The 16,378-nt window shown below is 35.1% G+C and overlaps 2 protein-coding genes across 2 annotated transcripts; both read right to left on the bottom strand.

Moving 5' to 3' along the window:
- Nucleotides 1-521: 521 nt before the first annotated feature.
- LOC120577911 (uncharacterized) lies at nucleotides 522-1,231 on the bottom strand. Its single transcript, XM_039829854.1, has 2 exons — nucleotides 881-1,231; nucleotides 522-792 (listed from the first exon to the last, which is right to left on the bottom strand). Exons 1-2 carry the CDS (start codon nucleotides 1,034-1,036, stop codon nucleotides 538-540), a joined length of 411 nt encoding a protein of 136 aa, XP_039685788.1. The 5' UTR covers nucleotides 1,037-1,231; the 3' UTR covers nucleotides 522-537.
- A 977-nt stretch (nucleotides 1,232-2,208) lies between these two features.
- Nucleotides 2,209-15,528, bottom strand: LOC25485580 (tubulin-folding cofactor D). The gene is made up of 18 exons (XM_024772086.2): nucleotides 15,507-15,528; nucleotides 15,151-15,417; nucleotides 14,513-15,060; nucleotides 13,213-13,312; nucleotides 12,196-12,372; nucleotides 11,014-11,199; nucleotides 9,355-9,471; nucleotides 8,818-8,922; nucleotides 8,433-8,603; nucleotides 8,122-8,337; nucleotides 7,700-7,898; nucleotides 6,370-6,575; nucleotides 6,064-6,288; nucleotides 5,407-5,982; nucleotides 5,057-5,326; nucleotides 4,253-4,300; nucleotides 2,874-3,059; nucleotides 2,209-2,711 (listed from the first exon to the last, which is right to left on the bottom strand). The coding sequence occupies exons 2-18, from the start codon at nucleotides 15,346-15,348 to the stop codon at nucleotides 2,421-2,423; spliced, it is 3,819 nt and encodes a 1,272-aa protein (XP_024627854.1). The 5' UTR covers nucleotides 15,349-15,417; nucleotides 15,507-15,528; the 3' UTR covers nucleotides 2,209-2,420.
- Between the last annotated feature and the right edge of the window lie 850 nt (nucleotides 15,529-16,378).

Below are 16,378 nucleotides of genomic sequence, written 5' to 3'. Positions count from 1 at the left end.
TCACTTCAGTAAGCTGAAACGTGTTGTAAGCTAGAAAGTAAATATGTTGTCATTTGGGCTTGAAAAAAATGGGCCAAAAACAATGGGCCATTTTTGAAGAAAAAAAAATACAGGAGTAAACTCGCAAAAACGGTAAACTCGCCCGATTTCACACGAGTTTACTGAGTGTTAACTCGGTCAAACTCGTCAAACTTTCCGATTTTACCAGAAATCGAGTTTACCTCCGAGTTAACACGTTTTTAGCACCTAAACACGTAAACTCGGTAAACTCGCCGAGTTGACACGCGATTTGTGGAACATTGATACACACACATATAAGTTTCCCTTGTTATCAAAATTCACGTTACTAAATTGTTTGAGCAGCACAAACACAAATATATAAATCAAAAACCAAAGCAAGCAAGGCTAAATTATTTATGAAATTCAAGGGACATTTGCTAAATTCAAAGATAAAAAAATAGATGCTTCCAAAACTCTAAGAAACTAAAACTTAAAATTCAAAGTGGAATGGTGTTGCACAATTTATCTAAACATGGACTAATTGTAAATAACATCAAGGTAGATGGTATCATGTGACCCAACCATCGGAGCACCCCCTCTGATCTTCACACCTTCACGGAGCCTGCGAGCTTCCACAAACCTATTCCAACGCCGTCCTATCTTGAAGTGTTCATAAGGAAAAGTTGCAAAAGTTAGCTCACAAACCCATCTGTTACCGCAATCATCGATAATATTCACAGTTGTTAAGAGTGTATCAAGCATCTGCGGAACATTGCCGGTGTAAAGTAGAATCTGCAAAATTAGAAATCCATGTAACTTATATCAACTAAACGGAAAAGGAACAAAAGAAGTTAAGGTGGACACGAAAAGTGTATCATACCATGCAACCTTTAGTAACATCATACTCGGTTAATTTTTTTTCGAAATCAAGAACCATGTCAGTGATATTGTGACGATAAGCGAGAAGAGATGTTATTTGGGGGAGATAGTCATCGAAAGTTGCTTGCAAATTCATCTTGTCAAGAAGGAAATGCATAGGGGGGGATCAAAAACCGGGTAGGGGATACTCTTGTGAAACCTATCAATCAATATTGCATAGCGCCCAATTTGATCTCCGAAGTCACCGCCAAACATGTTTGGCAAGCATACTGCACCCTAAAAAAATAACAAACAAAAACATCACAAACGTTGATAAAATAGAATGCAAATAATTAAGAATAGGTATATTTCGCAAAAAACACATACGACATCAATGTCATATTCAACGAAATATGATCTGTATTTCAGTCTCAGCTTGTTGATTGCTTTGTCAAGATCAGAAAGAGGGTTTTTCACCAACGGACCTACAAAAGATTGAAAGGTATGGAAGCCATGTTGATTAAGAAATTTCAGTTTAAGAGAAAGGTATGGTTTTAAAAAGAGATTTCGGTTTAGGAGAAAGGATTAAAATATATTGGTGAGGGTTTGGAGGAGGGGAGTTAGGAAATATGGTTTATGGAAATCAATTAGATAGGTAGAAATTTCGGTTTAAGAGAAAGGTATGGTTTTAAAAAGAGATTTCGCTTTAGGAGAAAGGATTAAAATATATTGGTGAGGGTTTGGAGGAGGGGAGTTAGGAGATATCGTTTATGAAAATCAATTAGATAGGTTTTAGGAGGAGTGAAGTTAGGAAATCATGGTTAGAGTTTGGAGGAGGGGAATTAGGAAATATGGTTAGGTTTTGAAGGAGGGAAAAGTTGCTAAAATATTAGGTTAAAATTAGGGCAACAAAGCTTTGTTTAGGAATAAGAAGATATAAATGGGTCATTGAGCGGCAGGCACCTCCTCTATTTCGGCTCTCGACGGATTATTATTCGACAGAAGCCTAATCACTCCGAATGACTAAACTTATGATAAATCACACTAACTATTGTAAAACAAATTAAAACAAAAATCATATTTATAAGAGAGATATTATGCAAGAGATTTTGGAAAGTGCCATCAATTGTTCTCCAAGACAATCTTACAAGAGAAGTTAGACCAAATATAAAATGAGAATGTTAACTAGTGCCTAGTGCCCCAAATATGATATCATATTTTATTTGCATTTCATTCAAATCAACTACCAAATGACCAGTTTTGAATAACTTCTCCGCAAAATGATTTTTGATAACTAAAATATTTTTTAAAAAGAATAATTTTCATTATGATAAACAAACACAAGACTTCTTTTTTAAAATATCTATAAATTAATTAATTTTTACATTATTTAATATCAAAATCATTTCTTTGTAATTCTAAAAAAGATACTCTAATCAATTCACTTGAAGTTCAATCTTAATTTCTTCCACAGAAAAAAAACCACAATCTTAATTAATTTAATTTTATCACGTTGGTCATACGTTCACCACACGCTAAATCTAGATTTGCACAAGTTAGAATCAAAAACCAGACGACTCAACTAATGAGGAATATGATGCATTTTCATCTAAATCTTTAGGCTTCTTAGCGTTGGTTTTCCTTGCTGTTCCATCACCGTTCTTGACAGATGACCCCACCTCCAAACCAACCAATTCAAACAATTCCAATCTTTGATGTTTTGTCACACCCATGTTGTCATCCCAGCGAGTCATAGAAATAATTTCAAGTGCTCTCTCAATCTTGTTTTCATCCAAAAGATTTCCATTTTGCAGGAGGACAAGGTAGACATGTTCAGCTGAGGCTTTTCGAATCTACAGGAGAGAAAACAAAGTACTAAAGTATGAGAAGCCACAAAGCAAGCAAAAAGAGTAAATTGTGAACAAGAACCTATATGTTTTGCAAGTGGTTACTTTTAAGTGAAAAAACAATATGCAGACTCGTAAATCATGTGCTGATGAATATTTAAGAATCACCTTAGGGTACGGATGAACAAGAAAAGCAAGAAGTTGAGAGAAGGCTCTCGTGTGGATTGGTTCTGGTATTGAAGCTATATAACCAAGTATTGCAATACCAGCATACAACTTGGAGAAGTCTTTTGATCCCTTTAATTCTATTGCCAGAGAATCCAAAACAGCAGCACAAAAAGTTTGAGAATGAGCCTGAAATTACAACGTACATATCAAATGTGTTCTCACCAAAAGATAAAATCAATAAATAGCCATCCACATCTCATATTTGTAAACAGTAAAAATGGCTCATACAGTTGACATGGGGAATTATGTACATACAATGTGCTCATGGCAACCCAAAACAGAATGCACAAACAGAACATACTAAGAAATGAAGGGGAAAAGGAAAATAGTGGCATTAAGCATTGTTATCGGTATTCTCTCTTCTAAAATATCTGGACTCTTTCTTCCCTTTCTTCTCTGCAATTCTTAACCTCTAGTTTAGCAGCTTATCACACTCTTCTGTACATAGTTGTTGAAATTACAGAGTATCTATCTAGATTTGTGCTTAGTCCAAGTTCAGCTTATACGATTCTGCATCATTAAATAATTTAATACACAATTCTTTGGTGAGTGTATGTGTGTGTGTCTATATATATATATATATATGGGTTTGCTAACTTAGACCAACAAAAAACATGAAGGTCCAAGTTAGCAAAAGTGCACCTTTACCGAAGAAAAATGGCATTAAATTTTTGTCAGGGTTACTACAATTTATATTGACCTTTTATATTATGATAATTCATAAAGAAAAAAATTGAACTTTTTTAAAGCATATTATAAAATTCCTCAAGCCCATGGCTTAGCCGATAATATGATTGCTATTTTGGTTTTTTCTTAATATACAATGATCATAATGAGAACTGTTATACAATGGTCATTTGGTACTCTTTATGAACAAGGAAGACAAACAAATTGCATGCTATGGCTGAGTTATATTTCTTGAACACACTGTTTCTCACCTTTTAACAATATGGTAAATCGTATTGGTTTTCATGCATAAATAAGTGACACAATGAATCAAATTACTATCCATTTTTTTTTTCAAGGTTTTACACATGGAGTTCTATATTGCGTTCAAGATAACATTATAAAGAATATAAGTTTGAAGAAATTGTAGAAAGCTACCTTCTTATATTTCCATGTGATATCCTATGTATTCGTTTTCTAACTTTTATTTTGTTTCCACTTAAGTATCAAGGGGTACCAAACATCTCTTGCCTAAACAAAATACAGGGTACTTGACCACCAAACTAATGCAGAAATAGACAGCATGAAGATGAATATCAGACAACCTACTAACAGGAAAGATGAAAAATAGAAAACAGAGAAGCAGGACTAACCTCCTCCATATTAAGGAATATCTTTTTGCTGAGCAGACTCTCAATAGTCTGAAATACAACATAAGATCGCAAGTTTGTTCAAAAAAAAAAAAAACATAAGATCATAAGTATATGAGAGTGTTCAAGATTATACTCAGAACAAATTTAGTTACATGTATAGATTTACATTTCATAACAGAGGAGGCATGCAACAACTATTATTGTATATACAACAAAACTACATACGCTAACATTTGATTTTAAAAAAATAATAATGATTGGGGTTAAGGAGAGTGCTGACCAGGACTCTACGAGCTCAAAACATGACAGGGTATTTTTTGAAAGCAGATCCTTCAACTACAACCTATGGACTAGTCTTACCTTGTAGCTAACTGACTACGGCAAATTATGGGGCAAGTAGAGGGTAAATCTTTAGGTTATATCCTAACTTCCCAAGGTACACTAGTCAAGACTCGACTGGACTGATCAGTTTCATTGAAAAAACAGTGATTTGGTCGGATGCCTGGTCCGTTCAGACCCAAAAACTAGTTGATGGTTGACAGGTGAGTCGCAGCAGATGTTGATGGCGACCTGAGGGAGTTGCGGCTGTCCAAAGAAGCTCAACCCATGGATATGAATGAATGGTAGGGTGTTGATTTTGAGCTTGGAACTAGTACCTCTTATACATACTGAACATTTTCACCCCTCAAACCATACCCGAAAATAAAAAAGAGATAACAAAAAGGTATAAATTAGTACCAGATCTTTTGAATGTGCCGCTAACCAAACCAAGAATAATAAAGCACTGCTTAGGAAAGACAATACCTTTAAAGTGGGTATGATGACTCTGTCGCATTTCCTGTATTGTTGGAGAACCCACAGGATGTCAACTGACAGCATATACTCCCTGAGCGTACGTGTATTAGGGTCTTCAAATTCAACCCCTTTTAAATACTCTAACAGTGCCGAGAGTGATAACTTCTTCAAAGGATCTACCAAATCACCAATAGATATGACTAAACCTGATAGCACATATCTACTATAACAACCAAATTGAAGCAGCTGTACAATGTGTGGGTAAGTGTAAGAATGAACCTGCAATAAAATAGTATTGTCTCTCAATAAAAAAGTTTTACTATCAACTTCAAGAAAGGATGAAAAATGTATAAACTTACAGCCCATTTTCCATCTGCTTCTTTCGGAATGATTTCTTCTAACTTCTCTCGGAAAGGTATATATGGAATATAAATAATCTGATTGTACAAAATTCTGTAGAGAACGTTGGCTGCTGCTTCTCTCAACTTATCCATCTTCTCCACAGCTTGCTTACAAATCCCTCCAAGTAAATTAGTAGCAAGATTTTCATCAAATAATAAAACCTCTGCATTGTTCTTAAGCATATTATCAGTCAAAGGCCGCACTACAGATTCAATTTCATTTCCATCTGATTTTCCAGACAAGCAACCTGACTTGCCAATCCTACAGAGCATATATGTACATTTTTCAAGGCCATGTAATGCAGCCTCACGAACCCAAGAACCTACATCACCTCTGTTGTCAACAGAATAGTCATCAAGAGCTTTAAATAAACTTGTCATCACCTCATTCTTTATAAAAATAAACAGAGAAAAATCATTCTCAGTGAAAGAGTTAGAAGTATTCTCTCGTCCACTAACTAATGTTTCACATACTGATACAAGCCCTTTGACAGCATTTACTCGCGCTTCAGCATCTCTTTCCTCAGGGTTTTCCTGCAATAGGGAAGTGTTTTGGTAACACAACAATTGAACCTGAGATAGTATAGATGTAATATTTGCAACTGCGTAAATTACCTCAATTTTACAACAGCCACAAAGCTTCAAAAGCACATTTCTCCATTGACTGGTCAATAACTCATTTGGGAAAACACCTATTGCCAATGCAGATCCTCTCCGTACAGCGGCATTTGGATCAGTCAACATATTGAGGTACTTCGCTATCAAATCACTAGTACCTTTATCATCTAAATTTAGTAAGTAAGCACGGATGAAATGTTTCAGCCCTTTAACAGTAACATTCTGTACATCAAATGAGCATTTCACTTGTCAGATACAGTAAGCAATATGCAAATTGCTGGTGTCAAAGGGATAGAATAGAACCTGTATCAGAGACTTAGGATGCCTCAAATTCTCATTTAGAGTATCGAGTAAGCTTTTCTTTATCTTTTCTGATAATGCCACTTTAGATATGGAGATGCATTCAATAAATCGAGAAACTGCTGCACGCATTATTTCTCCTCCCTTTCCACGATAAAGACGTGCTTTCTCAATAGCAGGAACGACACTTGCAAGAGTTCTCTGTTTATCTGTCATTTACATTTTCAAAAATGTCAAAGTTCAGCTAACATCCTAAATATTTCAAAAGTAATTAACTTCAATAAAGATATGTTTTATCATGATCATTAGTTGGTAAGATAAACTTACTAAAATTTTCTGTATATTGATCCTCAAGTACTAGGCCATGTATTCGATCCTCAGTCCAAGACCTCTTTTAATTTTATTCTCAAGTTAAGGAATAAGGTCAAATTGTTCCAGAAATTCTACTTCATAGGTTTCTTCTAAAGTTCAGCTAACATCCTAAATATTTCAAAAGTAATTAACTTCAATAAAGATATGTTTTATCATGATCATTAGTTGGTAAGATAAACTTACTAAAATTTTCTGTATATTGATCCTCAATTACTAGGCCATGTATTCGATCCTCAGTCCAAGACCTCTTTTAATTTTATTCTCAAGTTAAGGAATAAGGTCAAATTGTTCCAGAAATTCTACTTCATAGGTTTCTTCTAAAAAATATTTTGATTGAAATAAATGATATTCCCCTTCAATATCATATATTTTAGACAGCAAAAGAAAACTAAACCAGCAAACGACTCTAATAAATTTGCATAGCTCTGAAGTCGTCACGACATTCGCTTATAAGTCAGATAGGATATCAGCATCTTTAGTGCTTCACAAATGATAAGAAGTAGGGTAGATAGAACAAATGAAAATATTGATGTGGCTATTCCGATCAGTTTCAGTACTTATATTCATAATATAAGACTATATTCATAATATAAGACTAAGGTTCCAAGTGTATATTAGTGCGAGTGTAGCCCAAAGTTCAATTGTCCTATAACACAGGCCCAACATAGACAATTATTAAAACAGAACGAGTCTGGCCAATCAATATATTTTGTATGTAATATGTATAAAAATGTGGGTTATCGAAGTTGTTTGAAGTTCAATCAGCTGAAGAAACAATTTAGTTTCACAGCATCATGTGAATATGAAACTGTAGTAGGTTGCACTACATGGAAATAGTCTCTTTGATTTCAGAACACAAGCTTAAATTATAGACAAGGCATGCTTGTTTTTTATAGAATAAACTTGTTTCACATTCATGACTAACAGGAAACAGTATAATCAAAAGTTGTGAAGTGACAACCTGAGGGAATAACGTAATTGCATTGATGTAATGTGAAAACAAGTTCCCCAGTTGCCAATGTTGCACCTTGGCGCATGCACAAATCCGATGAAAGAGTACAAGGAATTAACTTCTCCATTACAGCACTCGCAAAATACTGAGGATCGTATTTTACAAGAAAAGAAAGGGCCTCTGCAGCAAGTTCTCTCAAGCATTTATCCTGAAGACGTAATTTCCACGTCAATTCTCTCAAAATATATCACGAAAATTGAATATTGGGAAGCAACAAAAATAACCATAAACTGTTGGTAAATACCAGAATATAAACAAGTTATGCTGAAAAGGTATACAAGATGACAATGAATCATTAGATTAAAAAGTATCAAACAGTTGAATATAATCAAACTTAGAGAGAGAGAGAGAGAGATTTAATTGGAGCATACCCAGTGACAAATTTTTCTATCCAGCAGATCACTCACAAATGGAATAAGATATCCTTCATATTGAGCGATGGAGACGGCAATATGAAGATAAGAGTTTGCTCGAGAAGAAAGTGAAAAAAAATCTGCAGTATTCACAATGTCAATGCCATGTGGATAATTTCCTTGTCGTCCAACATTCTCCTGAAAAGCAGCTGCGGCTGCTCTTCTGCAGTTGACCTAATTATCACACGTCAGTTAACCATTCTATTTACAAGGAGATAAACATTCTAAAATAAAGCATGTCATAAGAAGGGCATAAAAGATATACGGACCTCACGGTCATAGCATGCCACTGTTAAGAGGTGTGGAGCAAGGTCCTCTAAAACGCTTCTCATATCTGTGTGATAATATGCACGTCCAAATGCCCAGCATACATATGCAGCAGCATCACGTACATTAGACCCTACACTATGCGGACCTCTTCGAACATCGTAATGCAGTGCCTAATAAAAAAATATGTTTATTATTTCCACTGTCCTGTCACATTTATCTCAAAAATGATGTCAAAGACGTCCCTAGTTTCAGGTATAGGTTTCAAAATAAATAAAGTACTTTGAACAAATAAATAATTATAAGCAGCAAAAACCAAATAGTTTAAAACCCCAAATCCTACAATCATAAACCTATGGATATAGTTGCATCAATCGTAAATACCACCTTCACTACAACGGGAACAACTTTGGGAAGACTAGCAGGTAAGAGCAAGCCTCTACGAGAAAGTTCAGCCAACGCTAAGCAGCCTCCATGCCATGAACCCTCGCCCTGAAAAAATTATTAAATTTGAGCTATAACACAAGAAGACTGGGACCGGATAATGATAGAATACCAAAAAACTTGATATTTAGTTAGGGTTTGTTGTGATCAAACTCAAACAGAACTATACACAAAATCAACAAGGATGGTTTATGAAACTCCTAAGGAGAATAAACTTTCCAAACTACCATATACATGTACCTTGTCCCCCTATTAACCCTTACATCATAATAATAGTAATGCCAAACTGCTATGTAACTATGTAATTGAATAACAACACAACTGCCTACATAGCTTGCACATGGGCAGAGTTCTACATCCTACACCCTCTTCTGGAATATACCTTCCCAGTAGGTGGGTTATTGGTCTATCGAGTTCCATCATACAACTAGTTAATATAGCAAAACTTCTGCAATACTTGTATAATCAAAAGTATCATACCTCACCAGGTGAAAACAGCTCCAAAACAGAGGATAAAACCTCCTCGGAAAGGGAAGATGTCAAATGTGAAGTTATGCGACCAATACCTTTCGCTGCAGACCAACGGACAACAGTGTTCTGCGATCCAATGGCAACATTTATATGGTAAGAGAAAGAAAAATATAATAGATGAAGAAAACATGATCAGCTTAAGTAGCTTGTAATGAATTAATGAGATGTTTAAACAACGGTTTATCATATATAATAGTGAGTCTGTTATCAGCACATCTGACTGTTCACTTCATCAAATTTCCTACCAGCCCTCCTAGGCAATCAGGTGGTCTACACTACAGTATAGAAAAACTAGTAAGGAATGAGGTGCAAATCAAGGATGTATTGATACTTAAGAAAGGGTGATAACTGGATTATTGATTTTGCATGATATCTTACTTTTAGTTGGGAGTCTAATTGTGAAGTTATTGACTGACAACGGGGGTATGGTGGAAAGCAAAAAAACCCCACCATTTTAAGCCTTAGTATCAGCCATGGCACCACCGTCCTTTACAAATTGGTTGTGGTGATTGTCAAAAAATCCGCCAGACGTTATTTGACAATACTGTTACAGCTACAGTACTATCAGATGTGAGAGGATCAGGTTTTGGAAATATACAAAAAACATGCAGAAAACTCTTTGTAAGTTGTTTTGAAATAGAATAATTACAAGAGAATCACAAGGTTCAAACTATGTCAACAATACTCTAGCACTATGTCAGAGAACCACTCATCTGAATAAATTATACAATTAAGAGGCCTAGAATTATTTTGATAGAGCAGCGCTATTTCACCCAACAACCAACATTACAATCTACTAAAGCTCTACAACACAGAACCAAATCAGGAGCAGAAGTGTGTTATTTCATAGACTTGTCTATTTAGGTAACCCAAACATGTCAGAGCTGACTAATATTGGAGTAATATTTTAGTCCTTTATATTCAACAGTGCTAAAGCAAGACTGTTAGTAAGACCAATTGTATCATACATGTTAAAGAGCTCCCCATTGGTTGTGAGATGGCATGAACAAGCGTTTATAAGTGAGGGTAATCCTCAGCTCACAAGCCGGTTTTGTGGGGTTGAGTTAGGCCTAAGCACAAATTCTAAGATGGTACCAAAGCCTCCTTCAAGCTCCCTTGGGCCACCTGTTATCAGGTTTCTGCTAGCAGGCGGCCCAACGGATATTGGAGGAGGCTCTGACACCGTCTTACTTTAGATTGAAAATATATTGTGTCTGATGTGACGAGAATAGACAGCCACATATAGGCATGAGCCACCCAATCACTTCCAATAATTAGAGAAAGAAGTATTTAAGAAAGGAAAGATAAATCGATACAGTTAAAACACAATTTAAAACACAGTCACACAATATCTCAACAATACATATCAGCATTATTTCACATCTCATGCAAGTTCATATTTCATATATCAAATGAACATCGTCGACGTCAATAGAGTAATTAGAGCGTGCAATAGCTTAATAGACTCCTTTATACAAACCATTTATAGAGAAATCAAGTCACCCGTTTCCTTTCAGATGTATTATCATTAACCTGGACTAAGACTCACAACTTAGCACTAAGATTGAACATAAAATTCACTATAAGACTCTCACCCTTTAGACATACCATATCCCTCAGACCAGATAGCAACATCTCAATGATCTCTTCAACATTTTCTGGAACATCCATGTCCTCATCTTCTGCCTCGTCTGTAATTTCAATTGAGTTGGAGCAATTGCCGTTCACACCCAAATTGGACTGATTCTCTTTGCTGGATGTATTCAAAGAAATGTTTAGTTTGGCGGTTCTTCCCTGCAAGGTATGCATAGAATTGTCAAGGGAAGAAAATGGTGGCAGACATTATGCTTCTACAGTTGTTTATAATTAACAACTAATATGCAAGTCCTTCTAAAAACAAAAGCTCTAATGCTATTATATTTGTTACAATGTTACCCATTACTTAGTAACACCGATGAGAACCAGACACTGGAGTACAAATTTATGTCGCTACTACAGTTAGCTTTTATCAAGGGTTCAAACTTCAAACAACTAAATTCTAAGAAGTTTAAGTCTGAAGCTCAGTTCAACTAAGTTGACTCCTGTCTGTAGGTAACATGATAGAAATACTTTCATTCATGGTAGCTCAAATTTTTAAGAGGACCAATTATCCAGCATGACATGGCCAAATTGCCCAAAAGATCTAATGAAAATCGTAAAATCAAGATAGTGAAATTGTGTATTATTGAATGATAATGATGAGCTCAAGAGCTCTATAATGGTGAAAACAGAAAATGAAAGAGATAAACCAGAGTCAAAGACTCCTACGCTAGAGCAAAGCTCCTAATCCAGAGAGAAACTCTCCTAACAAACTCTAACAATAGTTCTCCATGAGTTTCACAATGCCCTTCGCTCTCTTTTATAACAGAAAATCCTCACCTTACAAAATATTGCCACATCAAAATCAATTGCACTAAGGCCCAAATCTAGTATCCTATCAGGATCTTTGAGTTCAACTCTTCATATTCCCATTATCAATGTTTTCTTCAATTTCATCCACCCAGTTTTGTTTCAAGTTCTACATCAAGTCTTGTCTTGACTTGCAGTAGAGCACTGATTCATTTTGTTGCCATAACATGCATTTCAGGATAATACATATAACTATAGTTTATTAGTTCCTGAGATTTAAATGCCAGCACAAAGTAGAAATAAACAAGAAATGGATAATTATACTTGCAAGTATGCAAAAACAAAGGTCTCTTCAAACATAAGATATAAAATCCATAGAACTTGAATTACAGAAAAGCTAACCGTATAACGCCATGAGTGTAAACGATGAGGAAGGCAAGTAAGCCCAATCCTTTGGGTTAACTTCATCAGATATTTGCGGAGCAATAGATCTCGAGCTGCAATGGAGGACTTGTACAATATCGAAGTGTCATTCCAAACGATAGGAGTTACATCGAGCAAGAGATTCCGACTACCTGCCTGCTTGTAAATTTACGCTATAGCAGTTAGAATCATTAAAGGGAACAGACAGTCTTTAGTTATGACTACTTGAATCATAATGTTTGCCTCCTCATTCTTGGTTTATATCTATTTGCATGAAAAAGCTATTATCAAGTAGCAATTATCAATTTGTAACATTATCAGGTGTAAGTAAAGGAAGGAGAAAAGAATAGAAAAGAGGAAGAAAGACAAACCCAGAATAAAAGGATACTGACTTGATATGTTAAGGACCCAAAATAAAATACTAACAGATCAGTATTATTTACACTCTAATAATAGACTCCTGGTCCTAGTTAAATAAAAGAACAGATAACTTCATAAAAATAAAATAAAAGCCCTAAAATTTAGACAAGTTCTCCTGAAAAATAAGACCCCTAAACAAGGCAACAAATTATTACTAAAATAACATAATTGACCTAATCTATTATGCGTCTCTCTCCATCGCATATTTTGCTAATATTCTAATACTCCCCCTCAAGCTATATTTCACTACGCTTAAAGCTTGTTAAAAATGAACACTTCGGATAAAAAAGAAGCTACTGCAAATAAAGAAAGCAACCTCTGCCAAACATGGATGGGAAAGAACTTAGGGATATGGTAGATAAGTCAAACTGATGAATATCTTTAGAGAGACTATTCAACAAGACAGCTGAAATGAGATTAAGCCAAACAGAAATTTATCGGCAAGCAGTCAAGCATGACATGGCCTACACTTGTCCAAACAACTTATGCAAGCTTCGATTCAAACACATGTAATATTTAGGGGACCCAAAAACTCGAAATTAAAATTAAGGCCAGCAAATACGGTTGCTAACAAACCTTGAAAATAGCAGCCAGAGCTTCAATGGCTCCAAGTAATTGGAAATTATGTCCATCTTCTGTTACAGAAGACATGACCCCATGTGTCCACTCAACAAAGCTGAAGCAATTAGAAAAGTCAGTTTATGCAGCAATGGTAGGATAATACAGTTATTGGTTTTTAGCATGACGATTAGTAAAACAATAGCTTGAACACAACTCAAATGCAGGCATGAATACAAGCCCAAACATGCCTGGAGATGATAACACATAATTATTGCCATTTGTGAACTAGTACCGATTAAAATATAGACACATTAAGATACTTAACAAAAACTTTACATATATATTTGTAAACATGAGCAAAAAACAAAGAATCAATTAATGATTTAAGCAAATCTTTAATTGAAATGAAAATTATCTTTACATCATGACACAAATTTAAGGCGAGCAGAGAGAACCCATGAGCTAACATTAAGAGGGTGGTTAAATAAACAATTTAATTAAGCAATTACTCCCATTGTCCCTGTATATAAGCATCCATTTGACTAAAAATTTGTCCCTAAATACAAACCCCTTTTTAAATTACTAGATGCATCCTACTAACTTGAATTGTGAAATATGAACAGTCAAATTTATAAACACATACAAACAAAGGACAATTTGGTAATACTAACACACAAAATAGACACATTAATTGCATTGACAACTTTTCTTAAGAAATGTGAAAAGGGCAAAGGGGGCTTATATATAGGGACTGAGGGAGTGTCATTTTAAAGCTTATGTTAGTTGTTTCTACGGTCAAAAATGGAATGGGCACCAGCTCCAACTAAACTCCCTATGAACTTTTTCTATAAGTTGTCTCATGTACCTTGCTAAAATAAGACGTAAACAGCTAATGACTACTCCCTCCGGTCACATTTATAAGTAAAAAAACTACTTTTTAGATTCTTAGAATACGTAATGTATTTGATCTATAATATATACCAAATACATTAGGTATTTAATGAACCTAAAAAGTAGTTTTTTTGCTTATAAATGTGACCGGAGGAAGTATGTAGGACTGCACTCTTAATTGAAGGTGTGTTCAGTGTTTGACACCACAACGCCGACACGCATGATTACATTCAATTCTATCATTTTTTCAAATAACGGTGTCGACGTGTAAGTGTCAGTTTCGTGTCTGGTGTTTGTGCTTCATACATATGTCAGTAAGTTACTTTAACAAGCTCTTCAAACACTTTGTTCTTATACTACTAATAAATCTAAATAAACTTTTTGAAGCAAAATCTAAATATGCTATTAAAGTAATTGAATAAACCTCATAAAGGCTTTTGGCATGTCCGGGCGAGTAAGTAGTCTCGAGAGCACTAATCCAGCCATAGTACTCAACCGACCAGAAACTGAAAGATAATCTTTACAAAACCCTATGATCCTCAACACAAGTGGTACAAGCTCAAACTCACTCAAATTATCACTGCTTGCAATGCTAGTATCAACACTAGATAAATCAAAAGGAACCAATACAAGTATATATAGCCACAACAACATCACACATTTCGCTTCAAATTCTCCAGTACTTTCCTCTCTTGATGACGAAACTGAATTTTTATGATGACACTTTTCCAGTAGAGACACCGCAAGTTCAAGATCAGAAACTTGATGTGGAAAAAACTTAATCACTGATTTGTATCCACAAACTTTGATAACTGAATACACAACTATACATATAGGATTAATAATTTCAAAAATTTCATCGGAAATTACACCAAGTTTGATGGTTTTTGATCGAATAATGTTCATCAATGGTGGAATTATGCTTTCGAGATACGGTTCTAGAAGTTGACCTTGATCTTGATACTTATCCATCTGCAACAAAAATATGAACAAAAAACGGTTATGAACGAAAACAGCATGAAATTGAAATTCGATGAATGAAGAGAGAAAGATGAAATATACGATTGATCTGATTTGGTGAACGGAGGAAGCATCGGAGACGCGAGAATTGGAAACGGTGTCGTTGAGGAAGGATTTGACGAGGTTCCATTCTTGAAGGAAGCACTTTTGAAGAACTCGCTCTTTTGAATCGTGTTCATCGTCTTCTTCTTCTAAATTCATCACCGTCGCTGTAACTGTTTCTTCGCTCGGCGCTTCCATTTTCTGCTTCTACAGCTGTTGTGAGACTCCACTGTCTATTATCGCGCCTCCAATTTGAAAACCCTGCTTCTATCAATCAAATTTCATAATTAGTCCTTGATTAGTCCTAAATTAATAAATATTCGTGAGTAATAATCAAATTTTAGATATGTTTATACCTTGTGTTTGGTATGAGTGAAATGGGTGAGAGATATGCTTAGAGATTAGTTTTCTTCTGTTTGTTTGAGTGAAAATGGTGAAGAGAGAACAAAAAACATGAGATCCACCACCTTGACCCTTGAGTTGAGTTTGTTCATTTTTTACCATTTATCTACTGTTGATTTATTAGACATGTAAATACAAATGAAATATTAATATGACTCCTTCGATAAATTGAACAAACTCAAACTTCACTTCATTTTCAATTCTATGCTCTTATGCGATGAAATAGTAAAGTGATTTTTTGAGGAGACAGACATCCTCAGGATGTTGAGAGTCACAAAAGCCAGGAGGCTGGTGCATATATACCGTTCATCAAGATTTCCATGCAAGAAAGCGTTCTTGACATCTAGTTGATGAAGACACCACGACTTGGATGAAGCAATGTTAAGAACCATGTGAATAGTGGCAGGTTTAACAACGGGGCTGAATGTTTCACATCAATCAATACCAGACTGTTAATTTGCACCATTACCTACAAGACGAGCTTTGTAACGCTCAAATGAACCATCAGATTTCTTCTTGTGCCTGAAAATCCACAAACTTCGAATAACATTAGTATTAAAGGGACGAGGAACTAAGTCCCACGTCTTATTATTAATAGGTTAAATGCATCTAAAGGTCTTTTAAGTTTTTCATTTTTCCCAAAGTCGTCCTTTAAGTTTCAAAAGTCTCAAACAAGTCCTTTTAGTTTTTGAATCGTTTCAAACAAGTCATATTGTAGATAGCATAGTTGGTAATTGCTTCCTTGAACTCATCTTTGGTACCAAATTTGGCTCCTAACACCCACTTAAAATTAGTCATCTTTTTAGGCATAGCAAATGATGGATAA

Source organism: Medicago truncatula, chromosome 1 (genome assembly GCF_003473485.1).
Source record: "Medicago truncatula cultivar Jemalong A17 chromosome 1, MtrunA17r5.0-ANR, whole genome shotgun sequence".
Lineage (NCBI taxonomy): Eukaryota > Viridiplantae > Streptophyta > Magnoliopsida > Fabales > Fabaceae > Medicago > Medicago truncatula.
Note: the sequence above shows the minus strand (reverse complement) of the source record. Positions and strands in the feature narration are given on the sequence as shown.

Bases quoted from the DNA above. Each gene is read 5' to 3' on its own strand.
- LOC120577911 (XM_039829854.1), bottom strand. From the start codon at position 1,036: ATGCATTTCCTTCTTGACAAGATGAATTTGCAAGCAACTTTCGATGAC. The intron at 793-880 runs GTATGATACACT...CTAATTTTGCAG, and splicing joins ATGTTACTAAAGGTTGCATG to ATTCTACTTTACACCGGCAA.
- LOC25485580 (XM_024772086.2), bottom strand. From the start codon at position 15,348: ATGGAAGCGCCGAGCGAAGAAACAGTTACAGCGACGGTGATGAATTTA. The intron at 13,313-14,512 runs GTTTATTCAATT...TAATTGCTTCAG, and splicing joins ATGCCAAAAGCCTTTATGAG to CTTTGTTGAGTGGACACATG. The intron at 12,373-13,212 runs GTTTGTTAGCAA...ATTTACAAGCAG, and splicing joins CTCTGGCTGCTATTTTCAAG to GCAGGTAGTCGGAATCTCTT.